The sequence below is a fragment of the Oryza brachyantha genome, chromosome 8, assembly GCF_000231095.2.
Source record: "Oryza brachyantha chromosome 8, ObraRS2, whole genome shotgun sequence".
Classification (NCBI taxonomy): Eukaryota; Viridiplantae; Streptophyta; class Magnoliopsida; order Poales; family Poaceae; genus Oryza; species Oryza brachyantha.
The window spans coordinates 2541114-2564655 of NC_023170.2; the positions used below are offsets into that span (position 1 = coordinate 2541114).

A 23542-nucleotide genomic window follows, 5' to 3' on the forward strand; every position below is an offset into this window, starting at 1 on the left:
CAAACGGCATATCTACATATAAAAAATAATTTATTAATAGAATTTTTATATATATGTCCTTGAATCTAAAAGCAAATATTGAAAAATAATCTACGATGAAAAACCTAAAGTTAACTCAAAATTTAACGTTGAAAATTTAAATTTTGACTAATAAGCATAAACGAAAAGATGAGACTTTAATTATTCTGTTTTACCTTACCCAAATAATTTCTCACCGGTTTCATTATGTTTATCTTTGTTTTCTTCTTTGTGTTTTTTTCAGACTTTTGACGAATACCGATTAGTTCAAACACTCAAAACCGATACTGGCATCGAAAAATAAAATATTGCTAAGACTCCTCGCAAAAGATTAAAAAAAAAAGTAGGATGAGGGGTAGATTGGTAAGAGCAAGACTGTAACGAGGGGCAAACTGCAATAACATCCATGAACTGAAAATAGAACAATCCCCATTGGCCACGCGCAATTCTACTGCAAACCCCGAGACTTGTTCATGCCAAGTGATCATCTCGATGTCTCCTAATCCCAATCCGTTCGACGACGAAAATGTCAATCCTACCGCGGTATTCCCAAATTTGCCTGTTCTTTGTTCTTTCAGATCAAATTCCTTCTCTTTTTGATGAGACATCCCCGTTCGAAACTGCATGCGTGAAAGAACATTGGATTACTGATGATCCTGTGCCAAGATTTTCTCTGAACTTCATGCGTAAATTTATTCAAAATGTTCTTCCCTGTATAAAAATAAGAACCTTAATCATTCACTCTGGTTGGAAGTTCAGGCACATTAACATTGCAGGTTATGAGTTCATCGTCGTGTGCGATGTGTTTCAGAGCGGTGCGGCGACGGCATCAGCGCCGGCGCCGGGGAAGAAGAAATCATGGATGCCGGCGGGCTTGGGAGGCAGCGGCAAGCACGGCGCCACCATCGACATCCCCCTAGAGGTACAACTATATACTGTTCTTGCATTCTACAGCTGATGCCAACATGATGGATTGGTTGTCATGTGTTCTTGGTAACATTATTTTTCAGGATGAACTGTCACTGAATTCTGGCAATGGTGCTGTTTCATGCAGGATCCAAGGAAGAAGGAGAAAGAACTCTTGGCATGGGAGGAGGATTTGAGGCGGAGGGAGCGGGTCCGATCGCCGTTTTTTTTCCTCTTCAATAAAATTCTATTCAATCATTATATTTATCTCCACCATTTTAGTAAAAATTGAAGTGGCTTGTGCTCTTTTAAGTTGCTCAATATTTAATTTTCATGCCCTTTGTACCACTTTTTCTTTGCTGTTTTCTCCAAATTGAACATGTGTTTTTTTTTCCTTGTTTTCATTTTCCGGGTTTTTTATGTGATTATGTGAAGTTTAATCAAGCTCTCAAAAGTGTGGTGTTCTCCTTTTCAGGATATCAAACAGAGGGAGAATGCAATGGACAGAGGTAGTTCTGCTAGACTTTTGTTCAAGCTTCAGCTTGTGTCCTACTATATTTTGTCTGAATCTTTCTTGTTCCTTTCCTTTGCAGCTGGGGTCACTGTAGAAGTGAAAAATTGGCCACCTTTCTTCCCAATCATCCATCATGATATAACCAATGAAATACCAATCCATGCTCAGAAGTTGCAATACATGGCATTTGCTAGTTGGCTAGGTAAATATTTGACCTTGTGTCTGCTTTTCTATATTAATTTACTCACTATGTTCTATATTGTAAGATTTTCTGTTTCGGTCATGATCTGTGAATCAATATATATCTTTTGTATGTGTTCAAATTCATTAACATCCATATGAGTTTAGGTAAGACTAAAAGTTTTACAATATGAAACAGAGATAGTATTATTTATGGCTGCATCGGTTGCGTTTTTGCAGGACTAGTGGTATGCCTCAGTTGGAATGTGTTAGCTGTCTTAATTGAATCAATTCATACCGAAGGTTCTAAACAAGTCATCATACATACAGCCTCTTCAGTATATGTTTCTTTTTTCTTACAGATCTCTTTGAATAATCTCTTGTGGATTTTGTATTTGCAGATATTGTGCTTTTTCTCCTTGCCATCATCTACGCAATATCTGGATGTCCTCTTTCATACATACTGTGGTACAGGCCTCTGTACTGTGCAATGAGGTTTCCTTTCTTTTCAGCCTACAAATTAGCATACGATGCTCCATGAGTGTGCTAATTTTAAGCTTAATCATCTGCCTTTTCTTGTACAGAACTGATAGCATGGTTACCTTTGGTCAGTTCTTCGTCTTCTACTCGGTAATTTTATGAGCCTAGCAGCTTCATGTATTAACATGCCACTCAATTGTACAACAGCAATAGGGAAATTTTATGGTTCTTGAGAAAAATATTTAAAGGTGCCAAATTTTCAGTATAAAATTTTGATAACTCTAGTTTCCTAGCACCTAGAGATGCCGAAAATTTACACTGAAATATAGGGTATCTTCTCAAGGACGGTAAAATTGTCCACAGTGATATATCTAACCAAAATTTTTCGATTTAAAAATCCTGTGTTTTTTTCTCAATAGTTGTTGATCTTTTAGCAATGCACTTTTGTCTAATGAAGTTCATGATGGACTTCCATTGCCAGATGCATGTTGGGTTTTGTGTCATTGCTGCAGTTGCTCCTCCAATAATATTCAAAGGAAATACTCTTACGTAAGTCTGAATATTAGAATATTTTCCTTGCTTAAGTTTTATACTACATCAGTTCTCATTTCAACTTCTTGACCTGAAATCAGGGGAATTCTGGTTGCAATGGAAGTTTTAACTGGAAATATGTTCACTGGGGTAAGTTCTTTCGCATTATCAAATTGATTGAATTAATAATATTTTAATCAGTTATGCAGTTCCAATACTTGCTCATGAGCTCTTAGCCTCTTATAAGTGAAAGTGTGAAACTTGCTGGGTAAATTGATTGGTGTCCTTTTTGGAGTAATGCAGGTGCTTTATCTAATTGGATTTGCTTTTTTCACCTTGGAATCTATTATAAGCATCTGGGTGCTTGAGGTGAGCACTAATTATTAATTTGTTTCAACATTTTCAATGTGAGGGTCCTTGCTATCATCTTTTATGAACTCGTGTGGTTTGACAAAGCAGTAAGCCAGCAAGTACTGGCTTCAGCCTAGGCCCTAGAGTATGAATTTTTCACACTTTACCACATAACTAGTTATTACTTCTGATCAAATTTTGTTCTGACATCATTGGATTACCTGAGAACTTAATGATTGCCCTAGTTATCATCCTGGTTGCATGATATCCTTCCAAATTTGTTCTTTTGCAGAAAGTCTACATGTATTTCAGAGGGCACAGGTGAAGAAGGAAAATGCTGAGGAAATCATTCTAAGCAACAGTTTCTCCAAAAGCAAATACCAGGTTTTACAGCAGGAAGTTTGAAATTGGAAATTTACGGAGAATGCACGGGTTTCATTTTACTAATCTTTGGAGGATGCAGTTTTTAGATGTGTTGCTTATGACAGAAGTGTATATGATGTCAAGATCTATCGTCTGCCCAAGATTTCGGATAACATGTTTGAATTTCCCTTCATAGTGTTTGTTTCTTTCCCATTAAGACCATCAGATTGAAGATTAGGAATGCTCTTTTGTGATGTTTTATAGGTTTATGATCAGTGTAACAAGTATTGCTTCATTTGACACTTCTGAATAAACCCTATTGGCAAGTTTCAAGTTCAATTCTTGACTCCCTCAGACTCTCAGTCTACCATAGCTCAAAGTTTAATCCAACAGGAAAATAAAAAAGTGTCTCCTGCAAATCTCATACTTGTCCATCTTAATTGTCTTTTCATTGGATGTGCCAAGTGGCGTTCATATGATGATTCACTAATACTTTTTTTTAACATTCATCTAGATGAAAGTGACCTATCCCTGCAAAGAGGTCAGACCACTTCAAATGGTCTCTAAACAATTACTAGTCAATATCCATGCCAATAATCCTAATGATCTGATAGCAGAAGGTACAATATACAACTAGGAAAACTGTACAAACATTAATGTTCAGTTTGTGGCATAGATATGCAGATAATCTTTAAGTACAAGTTGCATATCAAAATATGAATCCAGGAACAGTACTTGCACAAACTATTATTATTCTCAGAAGTACATAACCTCTTGGTACAAACAAGCCACTGTCACTTTAGTGTCCTACAACAATAGACTAATCTCATACAGGACTAGAAATGGTCTCCACAATGTTTTTTCCAGTTTGATCTAATAATTGCAGGGCATCATGAGTCAGAGTCCTCTCCAGAAAGGTTGGGGTCTGACCTGCCTTGCCTCTTCAGCCCCTCCTGAATTCGATCTTTAATCGCAGTTTCCTGTCAATGAAAAACACCATACCATGAACTTGTTCATTGTCACAGTTTTACAAGATTGACAAAATGTGATAATCCCTGCAGATAAGCTTACCATCATGTGACAACCTTCCTCAAACTTTTCAAGAAAACCGACGACCCAACGGTCAGCATTCTCCATCCACTCCACAGGATTGCTTCCAGCTATCTTTGCCGCGCTGTGAAACTACATATGTATTATGTAGAAAACTTAGTAACAACATTTTGTAAAATCATGTAATTCTTCAAATTACTTGACTACCTTCTCTTGATGCTCCTTCACCTTCTCCCTTAGCTTGCTGATTCCCATGTTCACTCTAAGTTGCTTCTCCTGATCACAAAGCAAAAAACAACACAATTCAGTGCATGCTTTTCCAAATCATTTGGAGAAGTTCTTCTTCATTGAACATTCACCTTGACATAGCTCACACCGAGGTCTTTGCGGGAGTATCCCCGGGTCAGATTCCGCATGATGTACTGGTTGTAGTCCTTCAAGATCCTCATGATAATGTCGGATGTCGAGACGCCATCGGTGCGCTTCGTCTCCTTGAACTTCCCGACGGCCTTCACCTGCACAAACACACATGACACCAGGCAGTCAGATACCTAGCCATCAGAAATGCTTATTGAAAATGAGAAGATTCAGAGGTCCTGACAAATTCATAGACATCATTGGCAGCTCCACTGGTGTCTGCATACCTGAAACAATCACATGTAGTCAGTTACACACATTATATTGGCCAGGCTATTCTAAACATACAAACAATCATGAAAACATGTATGAAATACCAATATTGCTGAAATTATACATCACTTTTTGTTGAGCAATAATTCTACATAAATGTCTACTTACGGAAGCGCATCATGAGCGACATAGTCGATGCGGTGCTTGTCTAGGAACTCCTGATTGATAACCCATGGTGCATCTGGTATGACCTCATCCACCCACCTTCGGATTTGTGTTAAGCAACAGAAGGGTAAGATGAAATTTTCAAATTGTGTTTATGGCACAAGTGCAACAACAGAGGAGGTGAAAACTTGCTTGCAGTGGCGAAGCGATTCGTAGCGCTCATCTTCGGTCATGACGGTCTTGCCTTTGTACAGGTTGGTGATCTCGTCGCTGCAGCAGCCGACGAGCAAATACGCGTTGGGGAATCTGAGCAGAGAAATTTAGAACATCATGTGGTGCAAATGAATGTCAAAATTCAGAAACTGAGGCAATATTTTCTTCAGAAGCTGATTCTGATTTAAATTTCAGAAATCAATTGAAGTGTGCAGCTTGCAGCTGCCAATCTGCACCAAGGTCAGAAAACTTCTTGCCCGATTAAACTACAGCACTTGCAACAAAAATGAAGCAAAATGAAACTGTTTAAATCTACTCTTTGTCATACCAGGGAAAGAAATATTTACAAACAAAAAATAATTTTTAAATAAAACTTTGATATACGTATTCGTAACGATATAAAAGTCAAGGCTAAAAATAAAACTTTGGTGAAAAGAACTCCCTAAATCAACCGCAAATTCAAGGTTAAAAATTTAAATTTTAGCTTATAAACATAAACATAAACGAAAGATAAGATAGGAGTGCCAGACCGCCAGATGCTTGTAAACAGAAGAAAAAAATTGTGCAGATTAAGAATCCAAAGCTCACGATTTCTTGGCCTGCTCGAGCGCGCGGGCATGGCCGAAGTGGAAGAGGTCGTAGATGCCATCGGCGTACACCCTGACAGGCCGCGGCGACGACACCGGGTCGTACCACTCCGTCGGCGGCGGCGCCTTCTCCTGCACGGCCGCATCCTCCGCCGGCTCCATCATCACCGGCCGATCCCAATCCGACGGCGCAGACCAAGCCCTACTCCTTTTTTTTTCCCCTCTCTCTCACTCTTCCTTCTCGCGGGAGACGAGACGACGCGGCAGCGGTTTTGGCGGGAGCGGGAAAACAACGACCACGAAACGGAAATGGAGAAGACGACGGTTCTTCGTTGGGGGAAGAAAATGCGGTGGGCCCACGGATCCAGCGAGGCCGTTGCTATCTATGGAAGTTCAATAAAAAAAATCCCCGTGATGTTATTAACTTTTAGATCTATTTTTTTATTTTTTTAAAAAGTATTCAAATATGCAAAATTATAACTCATGCTTAGAGTTACTATAATAATAAATTAAATTATAAAAAACAATTAATAATTATTATTTTTTTTGAATAAGGGAAACATAAACATAAAAGTCAACAACGTTATATAAAAGAGTGAAGTGCACCAACGGTCTCTAAACTTGTGTGCATGTGTCATCTAGGTCCCTGAACTCTCAAAATGCATTTTTGGGTCCCCGAACTTGTCCGAGGGTGTCATATAGGTCCATTCGGCTTCCGACCTGCTCCATCCGCTGACGTGGCATGCCACGGTGGCGCCTACGTGTTGTTGAGGCCATGTAGATCCCACATGTCAGTATATCTCTCCTCCTTATTCTTTTCTCTCCCTTCTCGTAGGCGCCACCGTGGCATGCCACGTCAGCGGATGGAGCGGGTTAGAGCCCGTTTGGACCTATATAACACCCCCGGACAAGTTCGGGTACCCAAAAATACATTTTGAGAGTTCAGGGATCTAGATGACACATACACACAAGTTTAGAGACCGCTGGTGCACTTCACTCTATATAAAAACATGAAGAGAGTACTGTAAATGTATACTTGTAGATTTTTTGTATTACTAAAAAAGAGCATATATAGATAATAGTGGAGAAAATTTACACCCAGTTAATTTAGAAAGATAGGTATCTTATGTTACTAGAATGGATATATGATATCGGAATTGCTATATGACATTCGAATGAAATTTGAGGATAAAATCTTACAGATTTTGAACCATTAGATTCATGCCAAGATTCGTGCATGAGCTTCTCTCCTCCAACTCCAGCGAGCTCCCCTTCTTCTTCGGCGCCGGCGACACCCCCAACTCCGGCAGTGAGCATACATGGTAGGGTTTGGGGTTAGGGTGGGGAGGGGAGGGTTGTTGGAGAGGGAAGACAGGAGTTTCCTCCGGGCTTAGAGGGATGGCTGTGGGCGGCGGAGGACCGGCGGTGGGCGGTGGACTCCGGCGGGCAGCGAGGCGGCGACGGCGTCGCCAAAGCCACAGGGATGGAGGAGGCCGATGGGCCGGACGACAGTGGGAGCAAAGCAAGCGGAGATTAGGAGGCAGCAGCCGGTGGTGGTGGTAGATCCGGCGGCGGGGAGCCGCTGGAGACGGGGAAGATGGCGGGGAGCCGCTGGAGACGGGGAAGACGGCGGGGCGAGGAGGGGCGTCATCGTCACCACCTTGAGAAGAAAGAGAGAGGGGAAGGGGGAGCGGGGAGGGGAAGGGGGCTCGTCGGGGGCGGGGGGAGGGGCTCGCCGGCGCCGTTGACTCCTTCTGGCCAGCCGGCGAGGTGAGCGGCAGTGCGGTGGGGCGATGGTGGCGGCGCGGTGGGGTGGTGGCGAGCAGTGGAATAGGGATGGAGAAAGAAATAGAGTTAGATTTTGCACGAATCTTAAAGCAGATCCAATGTCCTAAAATTTGAATGATAGAAGGTGAGATTTTCTGTCACATGATGTATAGGCAGCCCCATATGATATATCATTAAGGGCTCCTTCCGAACATATGAAATTTACAAGATTTTCATGTGAATCAGTTTAACTCCTGCAAAATTTCTCCAAAAATTATCCTTTCTAAAGAAGTCCCAAGTGTAATGGGGTTTGAGAGGCTCATCTTCTTGTACCTTCATGGTTTTCCTCCTTGTTGTCAAGGAGTTCATCTTATTGTAGCTAGGTATTGAGTAATTCTGACCTATTTCAGCCCATGCAATATCTGTATCTCTGGTCTGAATATGCTATTAGGATTTGGTTTTTGTTTGAAGATCTCAGATAAACTGTTCTAGTTTTTGTGATTTTGTCAGGTCTGTGAAGGATTTGTGTCCCTGACACTTCACTTGCATTTTGGTGCCAACGATAATGCAAAGCTTGTTTTGCATTTTTCAGACGGTACAGCAATACCCATCAAATGAAGTTGATGATGCTAATTTCAAGTGTTGAACAGATGTTTTAACCTCCAGAGATTCATTTGTCTTACATCAAAGAACAGCAATCACACAAAAAAAGGGTCTTCACCAAACGTACAATGCACTCTGTAATTCAAGTGTAGTGACATTTTTTTTTCTTACACGTATAGTGGTCATCAATTAAGATTGCTATTTTTCCAAGAAAGGTGGCAGATCAAAGAAGATGAACAACTGCAAAGGACAAAATAACTATGTGTACAAGCCAACTGGTGAAGAAGGACAACTCTGAATAACTGAATTAGTCTGTATTTTCAAGAACTATGGCAAAGGTGATTTGCTTCTGAATTGTGGTCACTGCTGCTGAGGTTGCCCTCCAAGAACCTTCCTAATATTCTGCCGCTGCTCTGATGATAACCTCTTGGGAAAAACGACGTCAAACTTGATCCTTAGATTGCCTCTCCTCCCGTTCTCCTTGACGATAGGCATCCCTTCCTTCGCGATCGCAAGTTCATACCCAGGTGTAACCACATCAGTGAGCTTGATCACCAAATCACGGCCATCGAGAGTCTTCAGATTAACCGTGGTTCCAGCCAATGCATCCACCAATTCAATCTTCTGGTGCACAAGGAGATCATTACCTTCTCTTGTGTATAGATCATGGGGCTTCTCATCGATTACGAAGACAAGGTCAGCAGGGAGCTGGTTTGGCTGCTCATTTCCCTTGTCCGGAAACGTAATCTTGGTTCCTTTCTTCCACCCAGGCTTTATATCAATAGTTAGAATCTCTGATTCAGTCCCTATTTGCCTGTGTAATAAACAGCAGCAGGTCAGAACAAACTATCAAAAGCAAGTTATGACTCATGAGAAAACAATCCATCGAAAAATATACTCCACTTACCCAGTAGGTCTTACAACGTTCCTTGATATCTTCATCTTGCGCGTCGAACCTGCATAGAGCTCTTCAAGTGTGCAAGGCAGTTTGGTCTCCACGGCCGGTGGCTTCCGAGTCTGGCTTGAACTGGTGCCAACTGAATCGTTGTACGATTTAAATTTGTTCTCGTTCCCACCAAAACCACCAAAAGTGCCAGCACCTTCTGTCTGGAACCTCATAGACTTTGCACGCCCCATTCCCTCAAAGGGCTTGCTGCTGCCAAAGAACTCGGCAAATACATCTTCAGCATTCCGAGGATTGAACCAGCGGTTAGCAGACCCGTTCATGGACGATGAAGCACCTGCATCCACAGAGGCCTTCAGACCCTCCTCTCCATATTGATCATAGATCGCCCTCTTCTGGGGATCACTCAAAACCTGAAAGCAGCAGTAAGAATTGTACAAGGATGAATGTCTATCTTAACGTTAATATATTGGTTCATAATTGCAGATTCAGTTTGGCCATTGATCATTTGGAATGAAAATAGGCACGAATGCATATGATGTATTCATATCAGCAAGCAAAGCAAGAATTGCAGTGAATTTATTCAACCGATTCTATTTATTTATGTATTGCAGAAACATCGCACTAGTCAGATATGATTAGCAACAGGTGATGAAAGATTCTCAGGGCACATGCGCATAATCACAATGCAAAGCGAACATGCTTGCAGCCTCCTCACAAATAAAAAGCTTACAACCTAAATGAAAACCACCATGCACAGTAGCAATCGATTCATACATATATGAAAACTGAAAAACTGCATTGCAAGATATCTCCCCTAAATTCTTCACAAAGAAAACTAAAAGCTACGCATTAATTGATTCCATTCGGATGTACAAGAAGGTGAAAGCTACGGGATTTATACCTCATAGGCCTCGGAGATCTTCTTGAACTTGGCCTCGGCCTCCTTCTTGTTGTCGCCGGGGTTCTTGTCGGGGTGCCACTTCATAGCCATCCGCCTGTACGACTTCTTGAGGTCCTCCTCCGTCGCGTTCCGGTTGACCTTGAGCACGTTGTAGTAATCCATCCCCATCTTCTCCGACGCTCATGCCAAGAACACAACAAGCCAACCTGACCCTTCCAAGCTGAAACCCAACCTCGCCGCCGCCGCCGCCACGAAACCAAAGTTCCCCCAAATCCCCCACAAGAACAGCACACCGAAATGGATGAGACCGGATCGATCGATCACAGAACAAAAAGGAAACTGCCTCCTTTCACCCCGACTCGCACTTTCTCCACCAATCAACAGGCCAACCAAGATCGCTCTCAAGACCCACCAACCAATGAATCAATGGAGCAATCTCATGCGACCAATCGACCAAGAAACGCTACCAAAGGCGCCACCTTTAGTTTCCACCCCGTAATCCGGCCGGATCAATCAACCAAGACAAGAAACGAACCAACCTTGCGACCAAGGAACAGAGCTCCGAGGGGGTGCAATGGAGAGGGGGAGGAGGGGAGATCTTGGAAGGAAGGAGAGGGTGGAGCCGACAGACAGCGAAGGGGGGGAGGTCGCGCTATTATTGGGTGCGTGCAGTTTTTTCAGTTGCTTGGCAAAAATAGCTATAGTGGGCGCCATCGTGCCTGGAATGGGGGTCATGGCTGGCTGACACGTGGGCCCTCCAACTGGCATGGGTTCCTCCACGGTGTTTCTTTGCCCTGTTGAAACAGGTTATTGAATATAGAAACAGTTAAGTAAAAGAAATCTTTCATCTCAAAAATTACAAACAAATACATTATATTTAGAAAATTGATTTGTAGAGGTACTAATCAGAGAGCAGCCAGAGCATTCACGCATGTTCTACATATATAATAGCCCATTTGACATCAATTGTAATGTTCCGAGTTTTATGGTAGTATAGATCTGTAGTCACTTAACGATACATATTTGGATAATACCACGTGTGCTTTATATGTGGGGCCATGCTTGGTGATATGTGTTTTAAAAATGTAAACATTGTTAAAAATGATATTATAATAATAATAGCAGCAGTAGTAGTTTTTGTAAGGAAATATTACAAAAGTTTTTTTTAACTTCAAGTATAATTGTAGATTCCATAAAATGGATACTTTGTCTGAGCTATCATAAAATTATTTTTTAATTTTATAAAACTACATGCTCCTTCAATTTCACAGTATAAGATTTGTTTTAGTTTTACTTAGATTCATATAGATGCCAATAAAACTAGACACATATATATTGATTAGTTGATGAATCTAGGAATTATCAAAAAAATCTTATGATATGCAATGTGGGGAATATTTAACAAGTCATGTCACAAAACTACACATTTAATACAAAATTTATCACAAAACTACAAATTTAAATCATTGTATAATAAAATTTTATCATTAAATTAAAACTTTTATAAATTTAACACAATAGGAAAGCTTTGGGTTTAAAGTATTCATTTTTTGTTGATAATGTGTTGCTAAATCTATAATTTCATAATATATTTGGTGTTAATGGCTTATCCAATTTGGAGGAAAAATGATTTGATTCCTGAAGAGTAGTTCCCATAAATGTCATCCGGTTCGTACAAATGAAGTATCATCAAATAAAAAATTGTCCTTTCATACAAGTTGCAAAGACAAACATAGAAAAATTTGCATCCACATAAACCTCTTGAAAAACTCCTATAAATTAATGCATGAATACATTACTATTTCTTCACATTTTCTATTTCTCTTGATTGAATTTTGTCCAATCTGAACACACCTAAATCTGTAGTATTGTGGTATATTTTATTAGATATACAGTTTTATGATAGTTTGATCAAAATTTAAGTAGTTTTAAACTCCGAGTTTTAATATAGTCATCATAGTAGTACATGGATTACAAACTTTAATTCAAAGATAAAACTACTTTTTTGTGACAATGCGAATAGAAAAAAGTTACTACTAAGTTTTTTTCCCCGTATTGTTTTTTTTCTTTTGTGAATTACTTGTCCAAGTTTTGCGTCTCTTCAAAAGAATACAATAGAAAAATACGGAGTCTTCTATTAAGTAATTTCCATAGTCTATACTCAACTATCCAGATAACCTATTGCTTAAAACTTTACCCATATCTCAATTTATGACTCTATTCCATCTATTTTCTACTGCTACGGCATTAAGGTGGTGTTTAGATTGAGAAATTTTTTTGGAGAAGATTCACGTGAAATATTTCACCGGATGTCGGAAGGGGTTTTCGGACACGAATGAAAAAACGAATTTCATGGCTAGCCTGGAAACCGCGAGACGAATCTTTTGAGCCTAATTAATCCGTCATTAGCACATGTTGGTTACTGTAGCACTTATGGCTAATCATGGACTAATTAGGTTCAAAAGATTCGTCTCAAGATTTCTTCCATAACTGTGCAATTAGTTTTTTGGTTCATCTATGTTTAATGCTTTATTTAGATGTCCAAAAATTTGATGTGATGTTTTTGGAAAAAAAAATTTGGGAAGTAGACAAGGCCTAAATGTGAGCTATCGCGTTCGTGAAAATGAAAACATGTTAGTCCATATGAGCACATGACTACCTATATTTTTATGCTAGAGGCCTTAACCTATCCAAATAAATATATTTTTAACAAATTTAAAAAAATACGTAGTAATGTATAAGTAGGCATACCCAGCAAAATATTTATAGATATCGAGCAAGCCAAACATGGTGTGCTGACTGCTGACGTGTCTCCGTGTAGGAAGTAATCGGGTAGCCATAGCATGAACGAAACAAAAGAACGATTGAGGCAGGCACGATTAGGATCTCTGCACGTTGCTGCCCGTACGACAAATTAATTCTACAAAGTACTCTTTATTATTCGCCTAATCTCTTTTCTCTTCTCTAGATTGGTTATATTATAATCTCTCTTCTCTTCTCTAGATTGGTTATATTATACTCAATCCATCGTCTCAAAATATAAATACTTTTAGAATATAAATCTTTATCATAATATTAGCATTTCTTACATTATTCAGATTCTATTTATTACATCAATCATTTACTATTTAAAATTCTTCTTATTTTATCCCTGTGTACGGTTATACTTCCATATATTCATCATTTATTAAGAGTCACTATATCATTCTTAATCTCTTCTAAATAACCTAAAGATGGTTATATTTAAAAACGGAGGTAGTAGCATGCTTGCTCACCCAAAGCTTTGAAAATTATGAAATGTAATTTTTAAGAATAATTTGAAGTTTCTTGAGAAAAAAATAGTTTAGAGTAGATTTTTCCTTTGTCTTTTTGACAACCATAAAAAACGAGTAATGGAAGTGGTAAAAAACCTAAAATATTTATGAATCAATTTTTAATTTTAATATGGAATTGAGCAATGAACCACATAATAATTAATGATAATTTATGATGAGTTAACGTGCTCTGGAAATTTTTTATTAAATAAACATTTTTAGCAAGTAATTTTATTACTAAACCACCAGGCAAAATTTTTCCAAAACCGAACCTTTTAGCCACACCAGTGTTGGTGATGTGGCAAGACAACGCTGCTACGCAGCTTGGTCGGCATGGCATGACGTGACGATCTTACCACGCCACCGATAATGACGTGGCAAGCCGTTTCGTCATACCAATGTTGGTGCCATGGCCAAAAGGTTCATACAGTGGAAATATTTTCCCTAAATATTTAGTAATAAAATTATTTATTAAAAAGGTTTAAAAAATAAAAAAAATTTCCGTGCTCTGATATCAACTGCGGCGTCATCCGTCAAGCTTGCTGGACCCAAAGGCCATCGTGGGCCAGAATGCGCGATTCCGTGAACTGGAGACGGGCTGAGAATCCGGCCCAACATCAGTAGATGTTTTGGGCCATTCGTGAACTTCGGCCCAATCCATTCATATCGTTCCTTTAATAAAAAAAAATTGTCCCCGGTTTTCTTTGATCGCTATCATTGGTAGCTTAACTCCACTGAGAGCATACAATAGTAGGATATAAGCGGCCTATAAATGCTGATAGTAAAGAGAGGGAAGAAACGGACTATAAATTTATAGCTAGTCTAAACATAAGAAACAAGAAACTCTGTGAGAAAGATATATGGGTTCTATATTAATGATAAAGAACTAACTACTGTATGGGTGGACCGTAAGAAAACTATAGAGAGTTTTATAGCCAGCTGGTTTAGTTTTCTTTGATGCTTCCATTGGTAGCTTAAATTCTTCCTAAGGTAGTTTTTTTAATTATTTTTGTTTCAACATAAATCCAACGGCTTAAAATATAGGACCACCGATTTAAGTAAAAATAGAGGGTTGGATATTTTGCTTTTTTACTCAGATTTTCTAGCAATTTTCTTATAATTCATTAGAGCGTCACTCAATAATGAATTAGTAGTGCTCTCATGAATGTTTAATGGACTTTTAGTATACACTAATAAATAGGTGTGTTGACATATCTCGAGGTTGATTAAGTTATTACGGACGTCTCGATGTCGACGCTGCGCTGCTGTGTACCATTAAAAATAACTAGCTATAAACAGTGACAGATCCAGAAAAATTATTAGAAGGAGCTGGACGAAAGAGAGTAAAGATTCATAAACGCTGATGCCTACTTTCAGCCCTTATTCTCTTTAGTAACACCAAAAATTTTGTTAGGGGCTAAGGGGACTTCAACGGCGCCGATCGGATAGGAGGGGCTGAAACCCCCTAGCCCCAATGATAAATCCGCCCCTCGCAATAAATACATAATCATGTTCCACCATACACACAAGTCACAGAATCTAACAGTTTCATTTTTTGCATTGCAATTTTCGGACTTGTAAACTTTTCTATCAATTTTGCAACGAGTATTGTGCTGCGATTGGCCTAATTTCATATGCTGAGCACTCTCCTGTTTCCTGCATCCATGACAATGTGAGTTATTTGGGGATGCATCATCAATTAAGATACTGTCTTTCCACATTACAAGTTACGTTACTCCATTCAAGAGAATGTCAGCCAGCAAGTCTCCTCCCAACAAAAGAAAGAAAAACGTGCCATAGACTTCCAGACAAGACGCACGTAAGCTACGGAGTAATACACGTTCACTGCTCTACAAGTTAATTTGTTGTATTAAGAAAATCTATCATTTGCCACTATTTTAAGACGTCTTTATCATGGATTTGCTTTGCTTACTACTGCTGTCAAATTCTGGTTCCCCCATCCTTTTCACCATCCTACGGTTTTTTCGAGCTTTGTTAAGCCCCTTCGTATCTTAATCTTATTCTGAAAAACATATAAATATATAAAAATATAGTTATGGTTAAAATATATCTAGTAAAGAATCTAATTACAACATAATAAATGATAATTATACGAGTTTTTTAAATAAGACGATGATCAGACATGTGAAAAAAAAACACAACAAAAAGTCATGTGTTGAAATACTTTGGGTTACTTTGATACGGACAAAAAATATATATATTACAATATTATAGATAAGTAAACAAATGAAGCGTGTTACGTATTTTCTATAGGTAATATTTATCTTAATTTAATTTAAATTGACAATCCATTCAGATTTACTTGTTTCATAAACATTAAAATTTCAATGGTAATTTAAAATTTTCGTGATTGAAGTAGGTGCAGTGACTAATTTACTATCTTCCCACCACATTTTAAATAAAATTTTTAAGGATTTATTTTTCTTTTAACCATTTCTCTTCCAGATCTTCCCTTATCTGCACATTTTTTTTCTGATTCTTTGGAGGGAAAAAAAATTCTCCCCTTTCCAAACGTGGCTTATTATTCCTCGTTTAGACCTAAAAAATATAAATTTTATCCCCATTCCCGAACTGCTTGACCTGACCAGACATTTCCTCCACCAAGTCTCCACGAACTCGCCGAGCCAAAATCACCAGCCATTTCCCAACCTCGCCGAGCCCTCCGCGCAGACGCCGCAGCAGGGAAGAGCCGCCGTTTTTTCATCTGCCGAGAAAAATCTTCCCATACCCGTCTCGCCATTTCGGCGGCGCCAGAACCCGATCCGGCCGGCTAGAAAGGTTGGATCTTGGTAAGGATCTGAGGGGTTGGTGAGGTCAAATCTGCCCCCCTTTTTAACTCGTTTCCTTTTTTTTCTTTTCGCCGTCTTTTTCTTTGTTGAAGATGAAGTGCATATGATCTCTGAGCTTTCTGTGTTTTGGTTTTGCTGGCTAGGTGGCCGCGTAGATGGTGAGGGTGGGGGTGGGCGCTGCTGTTCTTGGGGTGGTGGTGTTGGCGTGCGCGCTGGGAGCCGGAGCGGACGGCTCCGATCACAGGTACAAGGATAGAGATTATGTGCCGCTCTACGCCAACAAGGTCGGGCCTTTCCACAATCCGAGGTATACATGATTCTTGGCTTCTATGGCAGTGTGCAGCCCGGCAACCTATTGGTGACAGATCAAGTTTTTCTTTCTTTCTTTCTTTCGCAGAGTAGTTTCTTTGGTTTTTTGCTTGAGCGTGGCTTCATTGTTTGGTCACATTGACAGTCTAGAGATGTGTGAATTAGTCCGGGGTTACTGTTTAAATTGGTGTGATTTCACAGATAGGTTTGACAGTTACTTCTTTGTATGAGTAGAAGCAGTTTACTGGAGTATTACCGGTGTCATGTGTTAGTAGCTGCTAAGTTAATAATCAGCAATTGCACAAATCTTCTCTACCCTGAGGACTCAATGTTTGCTATAGTACTTAGTAGTATTACACTTTTTGTTATGGTGTCCTACTATATGATTTCATATACGTTGCCTCCCAATTAGCGGTACAATACTTCAATCAAGTAGAAAGGTGCACTATGTTGGGCTCATAGGTATTTGGCGATTCAATGCCTCAACATTGAATTTTATAAGGCAATAACTTGTGATGTATTTTATGTTATCCGCTTTCTCTAATTTTTCTGCTTATCTATTTTGCCAATGATTAACGTGTTACATACTGTGTACTGCAGTGAGACGTATCGGTACTATGATCTACCCTTCTGTGCACCAGGTTTGTAATCTTATTAATGCCATTTTTCTTGGTTGCTACCCCCTCTACGGCTCCACGTAAAGTTCTTGGGTGTACTCTCTCTAGGATCATATACCAAAGAATCCAACCATTCTACCTAAGTAACCATATAGAACGTTGCTGTACTTGAGCTGTATGTATAATGTATTGCCTCCAACTTGCATTCATGTGTTAACCAATACCAAGTATGTAGTAGAGGGTATTATTGGAAAAGAACACACAAAAGGTGCTTGGGAAATCACATGTGCCTAACAAACATCTGCAGTTCTCTATAGCAACTTCTTTTATTTGTTTTTAACAGCTTTTCTGTTTCTTCTTAACTGTTGGCTTGTGATAGATCATCCAAAGGACAAAAGGGAAGCGCTTGGGGAGGTTCTAAATGGTGATCGATTGGTTGACGCGCCATATGAGTTGAATTTCAAGGAAGACAGGACCTCCAAGATTCTTTGCCAGAAAACCTTGTCTAAGGCAGAAGTTGCAAAGCTTCGGGATGCAGTTGCAAAGGATTACTACTTCCAGATGTACTATGACGACTTGCCTTTATGGGGATTCCTTGGTAAATTGGACAAGGATAAGGAGCAAGGCAATGCAAAGTACCTGCTCTTCAAGCACATCCACTTTGACATCATGTACAACGATGATCGTGTCATAGAAATCAATGTTCAAACAGATCCAAATGTGGCTGTCGATATCACAGAGGACAAAGAAGTGCAAGTAGAGTTCTCTTATTCAGTGACATGGAAAAAGACAGATATTCCTTTTGAGAAAAGAATGGAAAAGTACTCCAAGCCTTCGTCTATGCCACAACATCTGGAGATCCATTGGTTTTCCATAATTAACTCATGTGTAACAGTACTACTCCTGACTGGTTTCCTGGCTACAATCCTGATGCGTGTCCTCAAGAATGATTTCATCAAGTAAGACCTTAATCAATGCATTTCATTCTCATCTGTTGGGTGGCAGCTTAACTAAAGGATTTTTTATTTTCCATTTGATTGAAGATATTCCCATGAAGATGAGTCCCTTGAAGACCAAGAAGAGACGGGATGGAAGTATATTCATGGCGATGTCTTCCGTTTCCCGCAGCAAAAATCTCTTTTTGCCGCAATTGTTGGGTCTGGAACTCAGCTGCTTGCCCTGTAAGAACGTCCTCAGTTTTATTATTCTTATATTCAAACTTTCTTCTCCACATCCTAACAAGTGACAAGTGCTTCTCATTTGGTAGTGCAATTTTCATCTTCCTCCTTGCCATTGTTGGTGTATTCTATCCATACAACAGAGGAGCACTTTTCACTGCCCTTGTTGTGATCTATGCTCTTACATCTGGTATTGCGGGATTCACAGCCACCTCCTTCTATCTGCAGCTGGAGGGAACAAACTGGGTAAGGAATGCCTTAATGGCCCAGCCTTCCAGGTACCCAAGTTTCTTAATTTTTTTGCTGCTATGTGTTAACACATTCTGTCAATGTTTCAGGTCAGGAATCTGATATTGACTGGCTGCTTATTCTGTGGGCCTCTCTTCTTGACATTCTGCTTCCTAAACACTGTTGCAATAGCATACAGTGCCACAGCAGCTTTGCCTTTTGGTACTATCGTTGTCATTATTCTCATCTGGGTCCTTGTAACCTCTCCTCTCCTTGTGCTGGGTGGCATTGCTGGGAAAAATAGTAATACAGAATTCCAAGCTCCCTGCCGCACAACCAAATACCCTAGAGAAATTCCTCAGCTACCCTGGTACCGAAGCACCATTCCTCAGATGGCAATGGCAGGGTTCCTCCCTTTCAGTGCTATATACATTGAACTGTACTACATATTTGCCAGCATCTGGGGGCATAAGATTTACACCATCTACAGCATCCTTTTCATTGTGTTCATTATCCTTATCATCGTCACAGCATTTGTCACAGTGGCACTCACATACTTCCAACTTGCCGTTGAGGATCATGAGTGGTGGTGGAGGTTAGTGTTCAGGAGATCATTTTTTCTTGATGTGTTAATCATCACATGTTGATTTTTTTTCTAGTCTGTATTTACTGTTCTACCATTTTTGTACAAGTAGAAAGGTAAAAGCTAAAAATGGAAAGCTCAGGGAATTATCCAAAAAAAAATCACTTGATAGATTGTTAACATGAAGAGTTTGTCTGAGAGTTGTATGTAGAAAATGATTTAAGCTATGCATAAATGAACTGAAACTTATAAACACGTGAGCATGCACAAAAAATGATTAGCAAAATGGCTTATTTTCAATTAAAAAATAAGTTGTGCATAAAACTTTTATATATATGTTGTTAGTGATCTAGTGACAAATGTTGTAGAATAAACTACTATGAGAAAACCTCAAAATCAACTCAAATAAGTTTAAAATTCAAATTTTTGCTTATTCTCATAAGCTGAAGAAAAAGGATGGCCCTCTAGAACTCTAGAACTTTTTAAAGCTCCAGAACTTTCATAAACTCTTCAAGGAACTCTACAAATGGCACCATATTTTCTGTATGGTATATTATGGGAATAGGTCTAAATGAATCAATTCTTGGACCTCAAAAGTGCTACGAGGAACCATGTTGGAAGCATCCTAGTTTAATCTCTTTACTCTATTCTACCTTTTTGAACTTAAGTGTCTGTAATGCTCTTTGCACTCGGTCTTTCTCATCGAATAAAATCTGTGATTATGCATGTGCAGATCGATTCTTTGCGGAGGTTCCACTGGAATATTCATCTTTTTCTACTGCATCTACTACTACCATGCCCGATCAGACATGTCAGGCTTCATGCAGACATCCTTCTTCTTCGGCTACATGACCTGTGTCTGCTATGGTTTCTTCCTCATGCTGGGTACGGTTGGTTTCCGCGCATCGCTGCTGTTTGTGCGGCACATTTACCGCTCCATCAAGTGCGAGTAACCTAGGCCGCTGTGACAAAAGATCAAGACAATGCTGCCGCTAGGGCAGCTTGTGAGAACCAACACAACTTGTTTCACCAGATTGTACCTGAATTTTGTGCCTGAGCAGTTGTCTGTTCTTAATGTGAACCTATTCTCTCGTGTTTACAATCTTCTTGCACTTCTCTAGGGAAGGCTATTATAGTGTAGGACTGATCAGAGCCACAGTACAATGATATATGCCTGTATCTCCTCTTATTGAGTTTAATGTAACCTTCTGATTTGTTCGTGAATTCTTTCTCTTTTCTTTTTTCTCTTTTGCTGGTTGGTTCTGTGATTACCTGGTGGAAAATTCAGTAATTCTTTGTGAACAAGGAATGAGAATGTCTCAAATGTTGTAAACTGCTAAACAGTTCAGTTGCAATCTTTTTTCTGAACGTTATTAAGTGCCAAGCCAGTCTTCAGTAAAAAAAAATGTCAACTTGAAGGAAAGAAATGCCTTTTCTGATTCTCAGGTACAAAAGAAAATATAAAATCCAGACATATTTGAACCAAGATTAACCAGGTTCAGGTACAACTCTGAATGAAATTGTCAGCTTGTATGGGTGTGGGGAATGTTCTGAAAGCACACCTAGCATGAACAGAAATGGGCCTGAGGCCTCACAGCAAAGCCTACCTTTTTCCATTCTGCTTTTGAGGAGAGAGCCACTTCGCCGTTGGATACCCTGAACCCTCTCGCCGCCGGCAACGACGACGACGCCAGCCAGCGCTTGCTCGAGCTGGTTGTTTTGTCCAGCGGGAACAATAAGTGCGCGCACTGTCGTCGTCGCCGGCGCCTCGTCCGAACCACTCCGCCGCGTCGCCTTGGTATGTCTGCGGCGGCGCCGGCGTTCACCGGCAACCTTAAGGTGAGTTGTTGGCGTACTCCTTTCGTGGTACTTTTCACCTGGTTGATTGCAAGTTTGAGAGGTTTTGATAGGTACAGTCCCAAACCCATACAATGTCTCCTATGTAAAGAATCAATCAACTTTCTTAGTTATCTACGGAGTAGTTCTTGCAGATTTCTTGATTTTGGAATTAATTATCATCTACATAAATATCTGTCCAATACGAATCTTCACTCTACACCAAATATATAGTTCTTCTCTCTTCAGTTTTGAACTTATGTGGATGCAAATTTTGAGCATATACGTACAAAATAGTGCTCTAAAGTAGTGTCACTGTCTCACTGACAGTCGTTTTTGTTTGAAATTTGCAGAAAGCATTTGCAGGTTTGAGAAGGATCAATTTAGATGGGCTGAGATGGCGTGTGTTTGATGCAAAGGGTCAGGTTAGGATTCTTCCTGGTTGCTTCAAATCATATAAGATATTGTTCATGTGGAATGTTTATGCAGTAAACTAACTTGTTGTTTATGTGATAGGTGCTTGGACCGTTGGACGGTTGGCATCTCAGATAGTTGTTGTGCTTCAAGGAAAGGACAAGCCAACTTATGCACCACATGTGGAATGCCGTACTACAAAAGATATCAGTGTTACAGGGAGAAAAATGGCTGATCAGATTTACTACTGCCACACTGGGTCTGTATGTTTCTATAGGGCCCCATCGGTTGGCCAATTGCTCATAACAACAAACTGCATATTAGCAATAAAAATAATAATTTGTGACTAAAACCTTTATATATTTGTTCTTGGTGACTTAAAAGCTAGTGCTATAAAAAAGCTACAATGAAAAACCCCCTAATTTTTTTTTCAAAATTAAGCTTTAGAATTCAGATTTTGGTAACAGCATATATGTTGTAGGGCAAACGACGGGGCCCTATACTGTTAAGATGTTGAGTATTTTATTTGGTTTTACTAGCAGTTGATTCTTATGTTTGTTCCCCCCCCCCCCCCCCCCCCCCCTGAAAGTTATATTGGCCATTTGAAGGAAAGGAGGCTTAAGGACCAGATGGAAAAGGACCCAAATGAGGTGATTCACAAAGCTGTGATGTGCATGCGTCCCCGTAATAGGTTGCATGATGTAAGTTAAAATACCATTTGTTTTCTTGTGATTTTGTGATTCAGGATTAGAAATTAGTTCATTGGCTAATTCTGGTCGAAGCTTGATGCTAAGTTTATTTACTCTTGATCTATATGAGCAATTTTCCCATCTTTGAGGAGGTACCACTGTTTTCGTTATCTTCATGGAATGTAGTGTGATATTGTAATGATTACTGTATGCAACTTCACATCAATGCTTCTATATATGCGTTCAGAAATATTAGTTATTCAATTATACTATTATAGACTATGATGTTTCGTCTTTGCATTTATGTGCAAATGGCAATTCTACTCTTTTATTTTTCATTGTGCCATGAGATGCCTGTATATTAGCAAGCCCTTCTATCCTAAAACTTGGAGATCCTAGCTCTAGAGCTGTGTATATCGAAGAAAAAAAATCAGTAACTTACCATAATTCGTAAGGCTAACCATAATTTCTTTTGTAATGTTACAAGAGGCTTATATTGCACATGAAGTTGTATACTGATGTCTGATGGGTCTTTCCTTGTTTTATATTTTACAACTCTGTTTTGCTTGAGAATCCAACTCTATTTTCCCCTGGTATTATCAAACAATTTGGTCAATAATGTATATTTATATTAGTTTTCCCCCTCAAATTGTTGAAGGGGCAATGTGATACTTCTATTTCATGTTAAAACATCTAGTGCTGTGATCCTCCAGGATAGGGATCACAAACTGGGGATATTTTCTGGAAGTGAGCATCCATTCCATGATCGGCCTCTTGAACCTTTTGTGATGCCACCACAACAAGTGCGCGTGAGACGCGCCTCCCGGGCAAGACGGGCACTTATTAGGGCTCAGAAGAAAGAGCTGGACAGAGCAGCATGAGCAACCAAAGATGACAAGGATGCAAAGAATGCCAAAACTGATGTCACTTCATAGGCATCTCCAGATGTTTTTGGCATGTAGCCTGCTGAGTTGAATAGGCACTGGGAGTCCAGAACCATGTAACCTGGAGATGAACTGCCCAATCTGAATGCCTTTCTATATCATATACTGCATACAATATCCAAAGTGTGTTGCTCTTTCCTCCAAGGGAGTAAACTTCTTATCTGAATTTTTGTTCTGTCCTTTTTGCTCTTGGATAGTGCAATAATCAGAGTACATGGAAATGCCCAGTATACCCAAAGTACACTATCATGGAAAGTTATTATGGGCTTTCAGGCCTCATGGTAAGACCATATTTTTCCATTCTGCCCTTTTCTGAACAAATTGGGGGAGAAAAAAAAAAGGAAGACAGAGTTAGTGAGAAAGGGACATGAGATCAGAATCATGAGATTCAGATATCCTTGGATAGCTTGGTCTCTTGGAATAACTGGAAAAGCTGGATATGACAATGTATGTG

At 39.6% G+C, this 23542-nt stretch overlaps 4 protein-coding genes and 1 long non-coding RNA gene across 7 annotated transcripts; 3 read left to right on the plus strand and 2 right to left on the minus strand.

Moving 5' to 3' along the window:
- The first annotated feature begins 317 nt into the window (after positions 1-317).
- LOC102703236 (secretory carrier-associated membrane protein 5-like) lies at positions 318-3754 on the plus strand. 3 transcript variants are annotated; one of them, XM_015840335.1, is made up of 12 exons: positions 318-561; positions 778-940; positions 1073-1135; positions 1400-1433; positions 1518-1640; positions 1859-1921; positions 2020-2113; positions 2203-2248; positions 2580-2647; positions 2731-2779; positions 2933-2998; positions 3273-3754. In XM_015840335.1, exons 1-12 carry the CDS (start codon positions 545-547, stop codon positions 3303-3305), a joined length of 819 nt encoding a protein of 272 aa, XP_015695821.1. In that variant the 5' UTR covers positions 318-544; the 3' UTR covers positions 3306-3754. The 3 variants fall into 3 exon arrangements, with proteins under 3 accessions (XP_015695821.1, XP_015695822.1, XP_015695823.1); XM_015840336.1 differs by having other exon boundaries at positions 320-561; positions 830-940; XM_015840337.1 differs by having other exon boundaries at positions 504-561; positions 795-940.
- A 173-nt stretch (positions 3755-3927) lies between these two features.
- Positions 3928-6248, minus strand: LOC102721469 (choline-phosphate cytidylyltransferase 2-like). The gene is made up of 8 exons (XM_006659090.3): positions 5990-6248; positions 5381-5494; positions 5192-5287; positions 4995-5037; positions 4753-4908; positions 4601-4669; positions 4415-4525; positions 3928-4323 (listed from the first exon to the last, which is right to left on the minus strand). Exons 1-8 carry the CDS (start codon positions 6151-6153, stop codon positions 4234-4236), a joined length of 843 nt encoding a protein of 280 aa, XP_006659153.1. The 5' UTR covers positions 6154-6248; the 3' UTR covers positions 3928-4233.
- Positions 6249-8471: 2223 nt separating this feature from the next.
- LOC102721757 (dnaJ homolog subfamily B member 4) lies at positions 8472-10748 on the minus strand. The gene is made up of 3 exons (XM_006659091.3): positions 10167-10748; positions 9266-9675; positions 8472-9172 (listed from the first exon to the last, which is right to left on the minus strand). Exons 1-3 carry the CDS (start codon positions 10332-10334, stop codon positions 8719-8721), a joined length of 1032 nt encoding a protein of 343 aa, XP_006659154.1. The 5' UTR covers positions 10335-10748; the 3' UTR covers positions 8472-8718.
- Positions 10749-16092: 5344 nt separating this feature from the next.
- On the plus strand, positions 16093-20557 carry LOC102703512 (transmembrane 9 superfamily member 2-like). The gene is made up of 8 exons (XM_006659797.3): positions 16093-16290; positions 16434-16597; positions 17200-17240; positions 17596-18175; positions 18260-18397; positions 18484-18640; positions 18733-19217; positions 19939-20557. The coding sequence occupies exons 2-8, from the start codon at positions 16446-16448 to the stop codon at positions 20156-20158; spliced, it is 1773 nt and encodes a 590-aa protein (XP_006659860.1). The 5' UTR covers positions 16093-16290; positions 16434-16445; the 3' UTR covers positions 20159-20557.
- Positions 20558-21423: 866 nt separating this feature from the next.
- LOC102722037 lies at positions 21424-23263 on the plus strand. Its single transcript, XR_001550858.2, has 4 exons — positions 21424-21466; positions 21558-21714; positions 22064-22156; positions 22858-23263. It is a non-coding gene; the product is annotated as an uncharacterized LOC102722037 (long non-coding RNA).
- The last annotated feature ends 279 nt before the right edge of the window (positions 23264-23542 follow it).

Bases quoted from the DNA above. Each gene is read 5' to 3' on its own strand.
- LOC102721469 (XM_006659090.3), bottom strand. From the start codon at position 6,153: ATGATGGAGCCGGCGGAGGATGCGGCCGTGCAGGAGAAGGCGCCGCCG. The intron at 5,495-5,989 runs GTGAGCTTTGGA...TTCTCTGCTCAG, and splicing joins CTCGAGCAGGCCAAGAAATC to ATTCCCCAACGCGTATTTGC. The intron at 4,670-4,752 runs GTGAATGTTCAA...CTTTGTGATCAG, and splicing joins TCGGTGTGAGCTATGTCAAG to GAGAAGCAACTTAGAGTGAA.
- LOC102703512 (XM_006659797.3), top strand. From the start codon at position 16,446: ATGGTGAGGGTGGGGGTGGGCGCTGCTGTTCTTGGGGTGGTGGTGTTG. The intron at 18,176-18,259 runs GTAAGACCTTAA...ATTTGATTGAAG, and splicing joins CTCAAGAATGATTTCATCAA to ATATTCCCATGAAGATGAGT. The intron at 19,218-19,938 runs GTTAGTGTTCAG...ATGCATGTGCAG, and splicing joins GATCATGAGTGGTGGTGGAG to ATCGATTCTTTGCGGAGGTT.
- LOC102703236 (XM_015840335.1), top strand. The intron at 941-1,072 runs GTACAACTATAT...TGTTTCATGCAG, and splicing joins CCATCGACATCCCCCTAGAG to GATCCAAGGAAGAAGGAGAA. The intron at 2,249-2,579 runs GTAATTTTATGA...TTCCATTGCCAG, and splicing joins AGTTCTTCGTCTTCTACTCG to ATGCATGTTGGGTTTTGTGT.
- LOC102721757 (XM_006659091.3), bottom strand. From the start codon at position 10,334: ATGGGGATGGATTACTACAACGTGCTCAAGGTCAACCGGAACGCGACG. The intron at 9,676-10,166 runs GTATAAATCCCG...TGCTGCTTTCAG, and splicing joins AGATCTCCGAGGCCTATGAG to GTTTTGAGTGATCCCCAGAA. The intron at 9,173-9,265 runs GTAAGTGGAGTA...TTTATTACACAG, and splicing joins AACGTTGTAAGACCTACTGG to GCAAATAGGGACTGAATCAG.